The following is a 14,516-nucleotide window of genomic DNA, read 5'->3' as shown; positions in this document are numbered from 1 at the left end:
TTAGTTCGTCCTCTTTATGGGGATTTTTTATTGTATGTCAGTTGCACAGAAAAAGTCGAGACCGCGGTTCGTCCTCTTGCTCTGCAGGCGCCGCTGCCCTCCGCGCTGCCCGGCCCCGGTGGACGCGTCTCGGCTCCTGAATTCCTGCGGCCCAGCGCGTCTGCGGGGAGCCCGGAGCCCCGCGGCACCCGTGTGTTGTCTCACTCCCTTCTCACAGCAACTTTTGAGCCAGGTCCTGCGCCCTCCCCACTTTGCAGACGGGGATCTGAGTTTAAAGTAACTTGCCCAAGGTCACTCAGCTATTGGGAGCTACCTGGAGACTCTGGAACAACAGTTTGCCTGATTTCCAAGGAGAACCGTGTAACCGCTAAAAAGAGTCCCACAGCTTCCCTTCTTTTGCTGCTACTTGGCCTCTGAGGAAAATTCTTAAATGGTATTCAAACCCTTGTGGATCTGATCCCATTGCACTGCACACACACGCGCGCGCGCGCGCACACACACACACACACCCCTTCCATCCAGGCCACCACTCTGCAGGTACTGATCCCTAGGCATGGAAGTCCCTCCTACTGCCCACTTCTTTCACCTGACTCGCCTCCTGGCAGATGTCCTTCTAGTATCTTGCACAGGTGCTTTGCTATCATGGCCTTATCCTGCTCTGGTACTCGAAATGTCTTCCTCACTTACCACCTTCCATTCTTTCCATAGGTTCTTGCTCAACCCAACCAGGGGCTGGGGACAACAGGGACAGCCAATAGTCCCTGATTCATGCAGTTCAGAGCAGACCATAGAGAAGTGACCACACTATAGATGGCAGTGAGCAGAGGCCTTGCTTCTCATTCTGTGTTGCATCCCAGAGCCAGGAATAAAGCCCAGCCCAGGACTGGCTCAAGGGGACACCCAGTAATAAGTGGCCAGTGCAGGTGTGTACCTGTTACTCGAGGTCTACAGTCCCTCTTTGAGCCCTCTCCTATAGAACCAGGAGCTTGGAGATGGGAGACTACAGATGAGTAGGATCATACTCCTGAGAATCTCCAGCTGTTAAGAACTGCTTTATAGTCTTTCAATGCAAATGTCCTTTCACAGCTAGGGGGCAACTTGTACACACCCTTCAACAGTCAGCTGGTATCACCTTTCCAGGAGCCATCCTGTGGCCCCCCAGCCCCTATTCCCATCACCCTTGTGGTGATCCAGTCCCAACACAGCGTTGCCATAAACTGGGTCAGGTTAATCTTTGCATTCCCTTTAGGAGCTGGGCACAGGCGTCCAAAAGTGCTAGGGGCAGCAAGAGAAAGAAAGGAAGGAAGCACAAGGAAGAACGGAAGGAAAGTCAGCGGCCAGTGAACGGAGAACACCAGGTCCAGATGAGCTGCCCACTCTCCCCGTACACCAGGTCAGGATGCCCCCACAGGGTCAGCTTTACTGGTTGGGGATATGGGGAGGGGAATGGACCCAAGCCCCGGTGCTCGAGCTACAGCTCCCAGGGCAACTGGAAGTCCTCCGGCTCCAGCGGGCAGCAGTGAGTCGCCTCCACGTTCTTGAGGTGCCTGCGCGCCAGGAACAGCGCAAGCTGCCGGCGCCGCCGCGAGCTCAGGCTCTGGCCCAAAAGCCAGGGAAAGGCAGGCCCGTGCGGCCCCCTGACCTCCTCGTCCTCCAGCTCCTCCTCGCAGCGCACGCGGTAGGAGCGCAGTAGCGACAGGCAGCACTCGTCGTCCACGCGGTAGCGCGCATAGAAGGCGGCCTCCTGTGCCAGGCTGCTGGCGCGCAGCCAGCGGGTCACAACGGCTTGGCCTTCACGCGACATCACGGCTGGGTAGCGGTGCTGCAGGAGATGCAGCAGCAGCTCGTTGCCACGGTTGCCCTGCACGTCGCCGGGCGACAAGGAGGGCAGGTGGCCAGAGGTGCTGACCACATCGTCCTGTGTTCGCCGGAGCAGCAGCACTGGCCCAGGGTAGCAGCACAGCTGCTCAGCGACGTTGAGGTTGAAGTGCTCACGCACGGTGCGCACCACCAGCCCCTTCCAACTGTGGGGCATGACCTTTAACGCGAGCGGCACAAGGTCGTCGAAGGTGGCGTCCAGCACCAGCGCTCCCAGCTCCGGGTAGGTCATGGTGGCCCAGGTGGCGGTGAAGCCGCCAATAGACCAGCCATAGACCACCACGTGCGTGGGTGGGAAGTGCAGGCGGTGCAGGGCGTACTTGACCACCACATCCATGGCGTTGGCGTCGTTCTGAGGGAAGGGTGTGCCCGTGCTGCCCCCGAAGCCCGGGTGGTTCCAGCCCAGCACTGAGTAGCCGGCTTCGAGTGGCGCCGACAGGCAACCCATCTCGTAGAAGCCAGCGTTGCCTTCGCAGCAGATGACGAGGCGCAGGCCGCGGCCATGGCTGCCCGGGTGCTGGCGGCGATCCATGAACATGGTGTCAATCTCATTGCCGTCACAGGCCACCAGCTTGGCGCGCCGGCCACTGTAGCGTTCCACGAGGCGCTCTTGGCCCTGCTGCAGCAGCGGCAGCAACGCACGCGTCGTCAGGAACACGGAGCCAGGGTACACGAGCCAGCGGCCCAGCGAGTGCGCGAGCACATAGCTGGCGAGCTGGCCCGGCAGCGCGCGGATCTGCTGCAGCAGGCACTGCGCCTGGCTACGCGCCCCGCGCGGCGGCCGCCCCGGCACGTCCTCGCCCAGCGCTGCGTCGCGCAGCAGCCACACGCCCGCCGCGGCCGCCGCGCACGTGAGCGCGCGATGACTGCTGCCCCCCGCGCCTGCGGCGCGCACGTCGTCCCAGCGGAAGTCCACCGGCCAGCCGCGGAAGTTGTAAGCGTAGTTGGCGCTCAGGTAGACCTTGAACACGTGCACCAGCGCCTTCACGAAGCACACGACGCACATGGGCGCCCCGACGCCCGGTCGCCGGGCTGGGGTCGTGGCTGCAGGGGCGAGCACTGTGCAGGGCTGTCTTGGGGCATGCCTCCTCCGGGGCAGGCCCTGGTGGCCTTTGTGACCCAGACCCCCTCCAGGGCCGAGAGGAGGCCGCCTCCGCCGCGGGCCGGCTTTGTGAGTCACCGTTGCCGGGGGAACAGGCAACACGAGGGCGATGGGCACACAAAGGGTCCCTGGCATGGTGGGCCTCGGTTCTGCCCCACCCAGCCCACCCCTCAACACCTTAGGACCCCAGAGTCGCCACCCCCTCCAGGAGCCCCTTCACCTGCCTTCCTCCAGCTTGCAATGAAGATGGACAACCAGACAAGCCAGAAGTACATAGCCTTGACTTCTTCTTGCAGGATGCCAAGTCTCTCTAGGAAGAACGCAGCGCTTCCCACGGCCCTGTGCCCAGCTTGCTGAGGGTACCCTCCCCCGCCCTCGAGAGCCAGAACCCGGGCTGCTCCTGGGGCGAGGAGGCGGTGTTTGCTCACGGCCTGCCAGCCCCCACCCCTCCACTCTTTCCTTCTCAGGAAAGGGGGTGAGCGCAGGCTGGAAATCCCCCGCCATTTCTGGATCCTCTTTTCTCTGGCACTAGCGGTAACAATGACCTTCTTCAGGTGGATCTTGCCTGGCTGGGGTTCCTCTTTTTCAACCCCTGGTTCAGCTCCCCCCCCCCAAAAAAAACCACCCCACAAGCTGTACCTTCCTCTTTTCTGGAGTGCTCTGGTGGGTTCCCCTTTTTCTCCTGCACTGGAGAGGGCCAGCCCACCTGAGGGCGAAGGGGCAGGGTTAGAGGCCAGCAGGGGGAGCCCCAGGGAAGGGCGGAGCTGCAGGGTCCCACTCAACAGTTGGCCAGACCTGAAACACAAAAATGCTAAAACCAGGAAATTTGGCAATCCAAGCCAAGCCTGAGAGACTGCAGCCTTTTGGAGAAGTGGGGGTTCCAGGCCTCTGCAACCCCCCTCTGCTCTCCTGCTCTGTGTCTGGGTTGGGGGCACTGTGTGGCCTAAACTGCCCCTACCAGCTTTGGGAATCAATTGAGGACTGCTGCTGTCTTTAGGGGACTGGCGCCAGGAGGACAGGGATCGATTGACAGATGAGTGATGGAGATGGGGGCTGACTATTCCCCCCACCCTAGGTTTCCATATAAAAGACAGAATACCCAGTTAAATTTGAATTTCAGATAAACAAAAAATACTTTTTGGGTATAAGTATGTCCCAAATATTGCATGGGGCATACTTATACGCGGGTACTTCAAAAAAATTTGTGGAAAAATGGAATTAAAAGATAATACAAGGGCCGGCCCGTGGCTCACTTGGGAGAGTGTGGTGCTGATAACACCAAGGCCCCGGGTTCGGATCCCATATAGGGATGGCCGGTTAGCTCACTTGGGAGAACGTGGTGCTGACAACACCAAGTCAAGGGTTAAGATCCCCTTACAGGTCATCTTCAAAAAAAAAAAAGATAATACAAATCTTTCTATGAACTTTTTGAGAACTTTTAAAAGTTATCTGAAATTCAAATTTAACTGGATATCCTGTTTTTATCTTGCTGTTTTGCTAAATCTGTCAATCCTACCCCCAGACACATGCACAAACACCCAGCTACCTGCCATCCAGCTTTTATCACATGTTGGGGTGCTGAGGACCAAGAGGGTGTGTCAGGGTCCATCCCACTCCTCTCCACTGGGTTCTGGGCAGCAGCAGGGCTGTGGTGGTCCTGCCTCAGGAGGGAGCCCAGGGGGTCCTTTACCTGGGACCAAGGGATGGGCAGAGTTTCCCAGAGAAATAGATGGTCCTTGTCCTGAAATGTGCATTCCTGGCCCTGTGGGGACAGGAGGCCATTGTGTTAGGGGTAGAGATGGAAACGTTGGGGGAGGATGGGGGGCATTTACTCCCCAGGAACCTCTTTCATAAATTCAGATGCTGTCTACCCTGGCTGACGGGGGGTGGGTGGACTCACAGGTGCCACTCGTATAGGAGTGACCCCCAACAACAGAGTAGAGGACCTGATTGGGGGTCTGAGTCCCTGCTTCCTAAGCCCAGGTCCAGGCAGTGTGTGAGGAAGATTGCTTTGAGGGCTCCCACCCCAGTTTGGACCCTGCGGATCCTGAAGACCTAGCCATCACAGCAGAGGTGACAGGTGTCCTGGAGAATTGTCTGCAGAGTGTATAGGACATGTCAGATTTTGTTTTGAATCCCCAGGAAAAAATCCTTGGAGAAACCTTCTTGGGAGCAGTCTCCCAGCCTGATCTGCTCTGAGACTTGTTTGGAAATGGAGTTTTCTTCAGCCAGGCCCACCTACCCTTAACTCCCACCCCCACCCTCCTTGAAAGAACAGGAAGCTTGGGGGAGGAGTATGGGGAGAGCCAGAGACCGGATTCTGAGGGGCAAAGGTCAACAGGCTGGAGCCACTGGCCCTCGGGCTCCATGCCTTAGCCTGTGTCTGGTCTGGCCCCTGACCCCACCAGTCCATGGGAGCCCGAGTGCCCCAGAACCACCAGCTCTGCTGAGACAGGAAAGCATGTGACAGGAAGGGAGCTGTCCCATCTCCAGAAGAGCCCCCCAGATGACCAGCTGCAGCAGCAGCTACTTCTTGTGCCTCCCACCCCCATCTACTTAGGGAAGTGTCCCTGCTTATCAGTTTGTGGAGGCAGCCCCCCTCAGCCACCCACTGCCCTCCAGGCAGACAACGGAGCATGCACCCCTCCCCCACAGATAATGCTCCCTCCTTGCCTAGTTCTGTTTGGCTTCCCAGGAGGCCCTTGATTTATGCTGCAGGAGTCAGCAGAGCCAAACTTGGAGAAGGAAACAGAAGAGAGAGAGAAAACCAGTCCCAGAGGCTGGAGGGCAGGAGCCAGGATCAGAGCCCCTGGCAGAGAGTGTCTAGTCTGGCCTGAGCTGACCGAGCCGCTCTGGGCTCAGGGAGCAGTGCCCAGGCCTTGGGAAAGCTGAAGCCGCCCTGGTGGGAGGGGGAGCTGAGTCTGCACAAACGCCTCTGCTCAGGAAATAGGGTGCAGGGAAGGTGGGGGTGGCTTGGAGCCCAAGGACAGGAGGGGACACTTCCTGGCGGATGCGGGGTCAGGAGAAGGGGCGGAAATGGCCAAGACAGCTGCTGAACATCTGGAGTCACAGAGAACTAATTACCCAGCACCCCTGAGGACTGTGGGGCTGGTGGGGGAGTGGCAGGCGCAGCCCTCTCCTTCCTGGCTTCCTGCTGGGCCTGTCCTCTGTCTCTGTGTCTCTCCTACGCAGGATGAAGGACACTGCTGAGCAGCCCCCCTCACCAGAGTGCTCCCCAACACCCAGCCCAAAGGTGAAGAAGCCATAAATTGTCCTTTGTGAGCCTTCAATCACACTGAAATCCTATGACCACACAGGACACACCCTTTGGGTGACCGTGCTGTGTGTATGTGGAGAGGAGGGGGTGGAAAGAGGTCACTGTCCTCCCTGCCCTTGCCCAGCCCTGCTGCTTAAGCCTCTGGTGCCCCCCTCACTAGCAGGAGACTCTTTCCCCAGAGCTTCTCCCCTGTCCTATGGGAAGGGGCTAGGTTCACTCTGGAATCCTTGACAAGGCCTTCATGTACTGACAGGTGGTGAGAGGGGTGGACAGCCACACTGCTGCCCACATAAAGGTAAAGCCTGGATTGGGGTCAAGAGACCTGCAGTCCCGTCTGATGTTGGCTTACCACCCTCTCCCAAGAAAGGGCACAGTCTGCACCATTTCTGCAGGCTCCAGTCCCCCTGGGGTTATTCAGGGCACCGTCCTGCCCCGGATGGTCTCTGAGGCCCCGTACACACATTTTGAAGGGTCATTGTATGTTTGGAGGTCAGCTGGCTTGACAGCCCCTCTTTGACCCCTTGTAGGTATCCAAGTTATTAACCTGGACTGTGTCCTCTCACACCCTTCTCTGTTTCCCTACAAACACACACACACAGTCTCTTGGAGGGGCTGTCATTTACTTTTACAGACACGGTACTGAGCATACTCACTGCTCGGCGGCTGCAGTGCACACTCCCGCCCGGGTGCCCCTGCTCGGGTTTCTAGACCTTTCTCCAATGCACCTGTGGCTGCAGTGGGCACCCTAGTCCGAGGACCCTTGCCTTGAGGTGCTTTTCCTATGCACTAGATTTCTAAAAGTGTGTTGCTGAGTCAAAGGGCGTGTTCTTAACGCCAAGGGATGTTGCCGCACTGTTTTCCCAGAAGCGGTGCGGGCCGTGCGGGAGCCCCCCCTGCAGGCCCTGCAGCGCGCGGGGCGGCGCGTGCATAAGTTGAAGGATCACTGACCGATCCCGGCTGCCGACCGGCTGGGTGCAGAACCCGTTCCGCCCAGTCGGGCGCTCCGGCCCGGCTTTTCGCGCTCGTTGCCCCTTGGGGACACCTCACCTGTGGGACCCGGGCGCCACCCGCCCGCGCGGTGACCAGATAGAAACTGCGGCCTGGCTCTCGGACAGTCTACCCTGGCTGTGGGAGAGGAGGGGAGATTAACCAGGGCCCGGGGGAGGGGGGTGGAAGGGGTGAGGGTAAATCGGCCCTTGGCCTAAGAGCAGGGTTTCGGCACTTCCTGGATCCGCCGCGTTTTGCGTCGCTAGCGTGGGACCCGGAGGACCGGCTATGGGGGGGTGGGGGGTCCTGGCATCGTCTCCTGATTGGAGAGCCTGACTCCACGAGGGCCACCAGGATCCCGGAGGTCGGGGGGTGGGGCACAGAGGTTGCCCCCTTTCTTGTTTCCTCCAGGTAGTGGAATCACGGAAAAATTCTGTAGGGTGGTGGGGCGGCGCGTAAGGTGTCGCCGAAAGGGTAGTAGTACACGCAGCGGCCCTTGCAGAACGGCGGGGTGACCCGGGGTCCCTGCTCCAGCGCCCTCTCATCCGCCTTCCACCGTGCCTGCGGCTCGGGGCTCCTCTCCGCTGGGTCGGGGCGTGTCGCGGAGGGGCGGGGAGGGGGTGTTCCCGCGCGGCCCTGGCTGGTCCTGGACAGTTACTTCTCCCAGGCTCGAGCCGAGCTGAACCCTTCCTGTGTCCAGAGCTAGGAGACGGCGGCCCCCCGCAAGGCCTGCCTTCCTGGGGCGCACGGCATCCACCTGCCAGTGTTGGTGGGCTGATAGGTGGCTTCCGCAAAGGCCAGGCGACAGGGCTATGAGCTCTGGGCTGGGGCTCCTTCATGACCCCAGATCAAGGAAGCCCCGGGCTCTGCGGCCGCGCGGTGGTCCCTGGAGACCTCGGCTCCCCGAGAGTGAAGGGAGAGAAGAGCCAGGCCGGAGCAGGGCGGGACCTTGCGAGGCTGCCGACGGACCTCGGACGGGTCTCTGCCCGTAAGTGCGGACGAGGACTGCGCGCATGGCCCCCAGTGCCTTCCGGGCGCACGGCTGGGGGAGGGGCGGTCCTGGGCCGCGCTGGCCCCGAACCTCCCGAGCGCGCTTCTGAGCGGATCTAGGTTACAGCCCTCTCGCGGCTCCTTCTAAGTCACCCGTGCAGATTAAAAACGGCAACTGTCCCGGAGCTGACCCCAGGGGACCCTGAAAGATTCCTCCCCCCACCTCCTTCCCCTGCACTCTATGTTCTCAGCGGTGCTGGACTCTGGGCGGTTACTCCGAGGCCCCCGCTCCCCGGACTTCCCCCAGCCTACCCGGTCCCCGGGGAGCTGGCGCGAGGTCAAGCCCACCGCAGCCGGGCGTGGGGGCAGGGGCCGCCCCATGGCAGGCCCAGACAGGCAGGCCCTTCTTTCCTATGTCCCCCCTCCCCCGCAGGCCATCAGCAGGGAGGGAGGGAGCAGAGGAGGACGGAAGGGAGGCTGTCCTGAGGGGCCCTGGAGGGGTGTCCCCCACCTTGGTTCCTGTGGCTTTTCTAGCAAGGACTGAACTCCAGGGTGAGGCCACCCAGACCCACATGCATTATACAGACATGCAGGCACACCCCCAGGCGACCCCTACTCCAGAACAGGATCTGGGGGTCAGGAAAGTGTCTGGGCCTTTGCCTTGACCCCACCCAGGATGGCAGTGGGGGGGAGGATGAAGGAGCAGAGAAGGGGCTCTGCCAAGATCCCCATTATTGCCCCCTTCTGTACCCTACCCCAGCCCTGGGAATCAGTGCTAACTGCAGGGCTGCCCACCCCCATCACTTTGAAGCTGCCCGGAACAGGGCCGGCTGCCAGAGGTGCGTGTGCCTGCCCAGTCTCTCTGGCTGCGTGGGAGTAACCACAGGGCCACCAGCGGCCTTTGAAGTTCTGGGGTGTGGCTGCAGGAAGTGGGCAGCAGCCCACCCAGGCCCTGGGCCCACCCTCCCCAAGGCGAGCATCCCTGCCCACTGGGCTGGAAGCCCAAGCCTAGAGCCGTCCCCTCCTGCCTGGCCACCTCCACCTCAGCTACCCAGGTGTGTCTGATGTAGGGACTGGGTGAAGGGAGGGGCTGCCAGGCTGCAGTCTCCCCCAACCCCCTGGGGCACAACCCCAGTCCCAGTTTGGCCCAGGCTCTTGTGGGGGTGGCAACGGGGCCAGGAATTGGTCCCTCTCCCTCAGCTAAAAATAGCAGGCCTCAAGCTGTGCGGAAAGCCCCTGGGGCGTGGGAGGAAGAGGCTGGGCTGGGAGCTGGGGCCACGGGAGCCACGCAGGAAATGCCTGGTGCCCTGGCCACTCCTGGTCAGTGGCTAGGCTCCCTGGAAAGTCCCAGGCAGTGCCTGTGGACCTGCATGGGGGCAGGGGCCAGGAGGGTGGCTGGAGTCTCCCGGGTCCCTTAGGCTGGGCCTCAGATTCCAGGGTGGGCTTCCCCTTCCAGCAGCTCATGTCCTCCTGCCCTGGATGCCAGGAGGGCAGGATGAAGGTCTTACTTTCTGCTTTGGTCATTCTCTGTACCTGGTGATGACCCCAGGTCACTCCCCACCTTCCCTCCACCATCCTCACTAAGAGTCCTTTATTCAGCAGAGGTTTGTTGAGGGTCTGCTGTGCTGGCAGCCAAGCATTGGCAGGTTTAATACTTGCCCTCAGGGAGCTTGCTGAGCACAAGTAAGGGTTGAACCCAAAGGAGGATTTTGCAGGGAGCAAATACGCAGCAGCTGCCAACATGGGGGAGGGGAAGGGATCAAGAGCTGAGACCAGAAAGAGGGGTCGGAAATAGCCTGTGAATCAGGCCGTGGAGTGGGGGCTGACCCTGGGAGAGCCCTAGGGCTGGGGAACTTGGTATTTTTTTTTTTTTTTTTTTTAAAGATGACCGGTAAGGGGATCTTAACCCTTGATTTGGTGTTGTCAGCACCACGCTCAGCCAGTGAGCGAACCGGCCATCCGTATATGGGATCCGAACCCGGGGCCTTGGTGTTATCAGCACCGCACTCTCCCGAGTGAGCCACGGGCCGGCCCGGAACTTGGTATTTTGGAGGAATGAGAACAAGGCTAGTGTGGCTGGAACCCTGGGGACAGGGGCCCGGAATGAGGCTAGAGATGGAGGTGGGGAAGATAGGTAGGGCTTTGCAGACTGGGGTGAGGAGATTGAAAGGAGGCCACTTCTCCTAAGAAGCACTGAAAGATTCTCAGCCAGAAATTTCCAGGCTGCTGTTTGCATTCACAGAGGCACTGCTTTTGTGTGGAGGGCATTAGGGGATTGAGTGGTCAGTGCTTGTGGGAATGACACAGAAGGCAGGGAAAAGCTTAATACACACGAAGATCAAGAGACAATATGCCCAGTGGTAGGAAAAGCCAGTACAGAGGGATGTCTGTAGCTCCCCAGGTGTGGAGGCAGGCAGTGTGGACGGCCTGAGGAGCAGAGCGTGGAGGTGTGGGTTTCTATCGGCACCAGTCTTCCCAGGTTAATTTTCCCAACAATGAGCAGTGGCTCAGCTGTTGGCAAAGAGAGAGTAGGTGCTTGCGGTTCTCAGATAAATGCTATGAAAGGACAGAAATTCAAATACTTCAGGTGTTTGTGAGAGAGTTACTGTAACAGTGGACCACAATATCTAAACTGGATAAGAAGGAAGCTGTAGAGAGGGGAAGGCCAGTGGTTTGGAAGAAAGGAGGGTTGTCCCTGGAGGGAAGGGCCTGGTGCAAAGAGGCAAGTATGTGATAATTGGGGGGTGGGGATTGAGGCCACAGAGGGAAAAAGTGGAAACAGTCATTTCAGAGCGTGCATGTGGGTGTTGGTGACAGCAAGCTCCGAGGTGTGGCCCTGAGAGTTGGTGACTGGAGGTGCAGAAGCCCCGTGACATCTCCCCAGGTGAATTTGGGATATTAGTACCTGACATCTCCAAGGAAGAATTAAAGAGGCAGCTCCCTCTAGCATGAGGCCTTTGCCACTACAAACTACCACCTTCACCCCCATCAGTGCCAGCATCCACCATCACTGTCTGCCGGGGTCCCCGTCATCATCACCTCGATTGCCTCCAGCTCCGTATTTATTCATTCATTCATTAACTCAGTGGACAAATAGCTGTTGAGAATATTCTTAAACTGTGTTGGGCTCTGGTCATGGCAGGGAGAGACACAGGTGAGGTTCCTTCTACCCTTAAGGGATATATACAGCCGTGGGGCAGACCAAAAACAAACAAATAAAAAGATTTAGAAAACAAGGCATGGCCCACTCCTAGGTATTTACCGAAAAGAAACGAGACATGTCCACACAAAGACCTGTCCCCAAATGCTCATAGCAGCATTATTAATAATGTTCCCAAACTGGAAAACCCCAGTATCCATCAACTGGCAACGGGAACAGGAAGAAAAGGAGTGGACTCCCAATACACACAGAGTGAGCCTCAGAAGCACTGTGCCGGGTGGAGAAGCCACACACCAAAGACCACACACTGCCTGGTTTTGGGTTTGTGAGATACTAGAAACAATGAAATTAGTGACAGAAAGCAGGTCAGTTGTTGGCAGGGGCCTAGGAGGCTTTTTGTGGTAATGGGAATGTGCTATACCATGATCATGGAGATGGTTCCAGACTACACATTTGTCAAAGCACCGCACCAAATGGTACAGCTAAAATTGGGCAGTATCATTACACATAAATTATACTTCAATAAAACTTTTTTAAAAAATGTAAAGATTGTGAGTGGAACCATGAGAAACACAAGGAGGGGAGGTGGTAGAGGAAGGGGGCGAAGATGGAGGCTCACTTTTGGCCAAGGCTTCTCGGCAGAGGTGTGTCCCTTCTGCAGCATGCCTCTCTGGGGTAAGCATTTCTCCTGTATGACTCCTAGGAGTAGAAATCCTGGGTCACGTGGTTGCTCTGTGCTTGACATCTTCTTTGGTAATTTTGACTCTTAGGGAAACAGAGGCAAATCCAGACTCAAGCTCTGTGTGGAGATAGTTCATTTTTATGGTTGCTTTTAGAAGAGAGCATCATTTCTTGCTGAGGCAATTAGGACAGACTGGCAGAGTGTCCATGGACATCCAGAGGACTAGTGAGGGAGGAGGAGTGGGATCCTCCTGGCCTCCCAAACAGGGAGGGGTCTCATGAATCCTGGCAGGCCTGGTGTGATGACCACAGGAAGTCCTTCTCCATCAGGGCTTTTGGGCACCTCCTGGGACCCTTATCTCCCAGCGAGCAGATCGTCTGCTAGCCAACTGTGAGGCTCAGGGCCAGGGAGCCAGGAGGGCTGTGCAGGTGCAGGGGGCCCCCATGGCCTTCACTACAACTGGCCTGTCCCTGGCTTCCTGTTCTGGGAGGGCCAGGGTTATACTGAGGCCTCCCCTCCAGGGCAACATCTCTCCCATGCACTGTGGGCCCCATGGGCTGGGTGTGGGGCAGCTCCTCGCCAGACTGGCCATGGTGGGGCCTGGGGATGGGTCAGGGACTGTGTCATCTGCTGTACCCCTCATGGCCATTGCTCAAGGTGATGCAGACTGGCCATCGGGGCACTACTGGCAGATCTTGGAACTGAGGAGCCTCAGGCCCCAGTGACCTTTTCCCCCTGTGGCCCTGACTGGGGCTGGGAACCTCTGGTCTGGTGTCCTGTGTCCTGCCAAGAGGATATCCTGTTCCCTACCCCCACTCCCACTTACTCCCCCCTCCCTATCCCTCCCTGTAGCTACCCCAGGGCCTACAGGTATGGAGGTGAGGGTGTCGGGTGGGGGGAATTGGAAGTCAGTCACTGCCCTTCAATTTTGTCTCCCACCTCCCTCTTCCTCCTGGACCAGTCCCCCAGCCCAGCACCTGGGGTTTTTCCAGGACAGACTCCAATTTCCCCAGTGGGAGTCAGGGGGCAGTTGTTCCACAGAACCAAGGGTGGAGGAGGAGAGGGAAAGTGGGGAGCAGGGAAAGGAAGGGGAGGGCTAAGTGCAGCAAACTGAGGTCAGTCTCTCCGTGAGCTGCTCCCCTACAGCTGCTCAATCTCTCTCTTGGGGTTTCCTGTCCTGAGTGTGTGGGGACAAGTATGGGGGGCAGGAGGGGATGCCAGTCAGCTGAGCACAGGCTCCAGCCACAAGCCTTCCCTTTGTGAGGGTGAATGAGGCAGAGGCTGGGTCACAGGGTAGGAAGGATGCTGAAACTTAGCACCCACAGTGGGCTGCAGGGAAATGGGCTTGGTACTCAGGGAGTGAAGACAGAGACGGCTGAGCACTCCATCCTCAGGCCCCTCCCCCATATCAGCCTCTCCATGTGACCTGAGGGTCCTCCTGGTACCCACTCAGCTGGTGGTCTTTGGGCCTCTGTGCCCACCTGTGTGTGCTGAGTGTGGGCTCTGCATCCACACGAGCTTCAGTGCGTGTGAGTCTGGTATGTTCCTGAGCCATCCCTGGCAATGTATGTGTGTGGGGGGGAGTCTGGGTGCAGTACCAGGTGTGTGTGTCTGAATCTCAGGATACGTGGGTGGCCTCCATGTGTGACTCCTTGCGTTTGTGAGGTGGATTGTTATTTATCCTCTAAGGTCAAGAATGACCAGTCCGCCCTGGAAAGCCTGAACCCTGGGAGGGGTGGGGGCAGGATAGCAGCTGCTGGGCCCTCTCTGCTCTCCCTCCTCCCAGGGCTCCATCCACCTTCAGCTCAGGCAGCTCAGCCAAGTTAAAAATAGCCCCAGGGCCCCTAGAAACTGAAGGAGTAGAGGCACCCAAGGTGGGAGGGGGGAGTGCAGGCACCCCCAAGTAGGTGGCAGTGGTCCCTAGTTCCTGTCCCGGCTCCAGCAGGATGGGCCCCACATCCACCAGCCCCACTTGCACAGCTGTGGGACCCCCACCCCACGTGGCTCCTCTTGGCCATGCCAAGAAAGGCAGAGCAGGCCCTGGGCAGTCAGCCTGGCTGAGCCTGCCCCAAGCCACAGCCCCTCCCCAGCCCCTCAGGGGCTGTGCTCACCCCTCCCTCCACAGAGGGTCTGGACAGGACATAGCTTTGCCTTCCCTGGCTCCCAGCCCAGGACCGAGGCAACTTCCCTGGAGGTAGGGAGGTCGCCTGAGGGGCTGGCCCAGGCAGGATGCAGGACAGGCAGGGAGGGAAGCTGAGGGCCTTGGGATGCTCCTCCCGCAGGAAGGGGTCAGGGGAGGGGGTTTTTTTCGTGTGCAGCATGTAACTCTACACAAATCGTAAGCATATGGCTTAATGAATTTTTACAAACTGATCACATCTTGCCGCCAGCACCCTGATCAAGAAAACGGGCCTTTGCCAGCCCCATGAGGCCCCCTCAG

The 14,516-nt window shown here is 58.7% G+C and overlaps 1 protein-coding gene across 5 annotated transcripts; it reads right to left on the bottom strand.

Annotated features, from left to right (window-relative positions):
• Positions 1 to 1,036: 1,036 nt before the first annotated feature.
• Positions 1,037 to 7,078, bottom strand: ABHD16B (abhydrolase domain containing 16B). 5 transcript variants are annotated; one of them, XM_063107194.1, is made up of 4 exons: positions 6,911 to 7,078; positions 4,671 to 4,742; positions 4,527 to 4,558; positions 1,037 to 3,686 (listed from the first exon to the last, which is right to left on the bottom strand). In XM_063107194.1, exon 4 carries the CDS (start codon positions 3,113 to 3,115, stop codon positions 1,472 to 1,474), a length of 1,644 nt encoding a protein of 547 aa, XP_062963264.1. In that variant the 5' UTR covers positions 3,116 to 3,686; positions 4,527 to 4,558; positions 4,671 to 4,742; positions 6,911 to 7,078; the 3' UTR covers positions 1,037 to 1,471. The 5 variants fall into 5 exon arrangements, 3 of the variants coding, with proteins under 3 accessions (XP_062963264.1, XP_062963263.1, XP_062963265.1); XM_063107193.1 differs by having other exon boundaries at positions 4,527 to 4,742; XM_063107195.1 differs by lacking the exon at positions 4,527 to 4,558.
• Positions 7,079 to 14,516: the final 7,438 nt, after the last annotated feature.

The sequence above is a fragment of the Cynocephalus volans genome, chromosome 1, assembly GCF_027409185.1.
Source record: "Cynocephalus volans isolate mCynVol1 chromosome 1, mCynVol1.pri, whole genome shotgun sequence".
Taxonomy (NCBI): domain Eukaryota; kingdom Metazoa; phylum Chordata; class Mammalia; order Dermoptera; family Cynocephalidae; genus Cynocephalus; species Cynocephalus volans.
This window is presented reverse-complemented; position numbering and strand designations above follow the sequence as displayed.

Excerpts from the sequence above, each read along its gene's own strand:
- ABHD16B (XM_063107193.1), bottom strand. The coding sequence starts at position 3,115 with ATGCCAGGGACCCTTTGTGTGCCCATCGCCCTCGTGTTGCCTGTTCCC.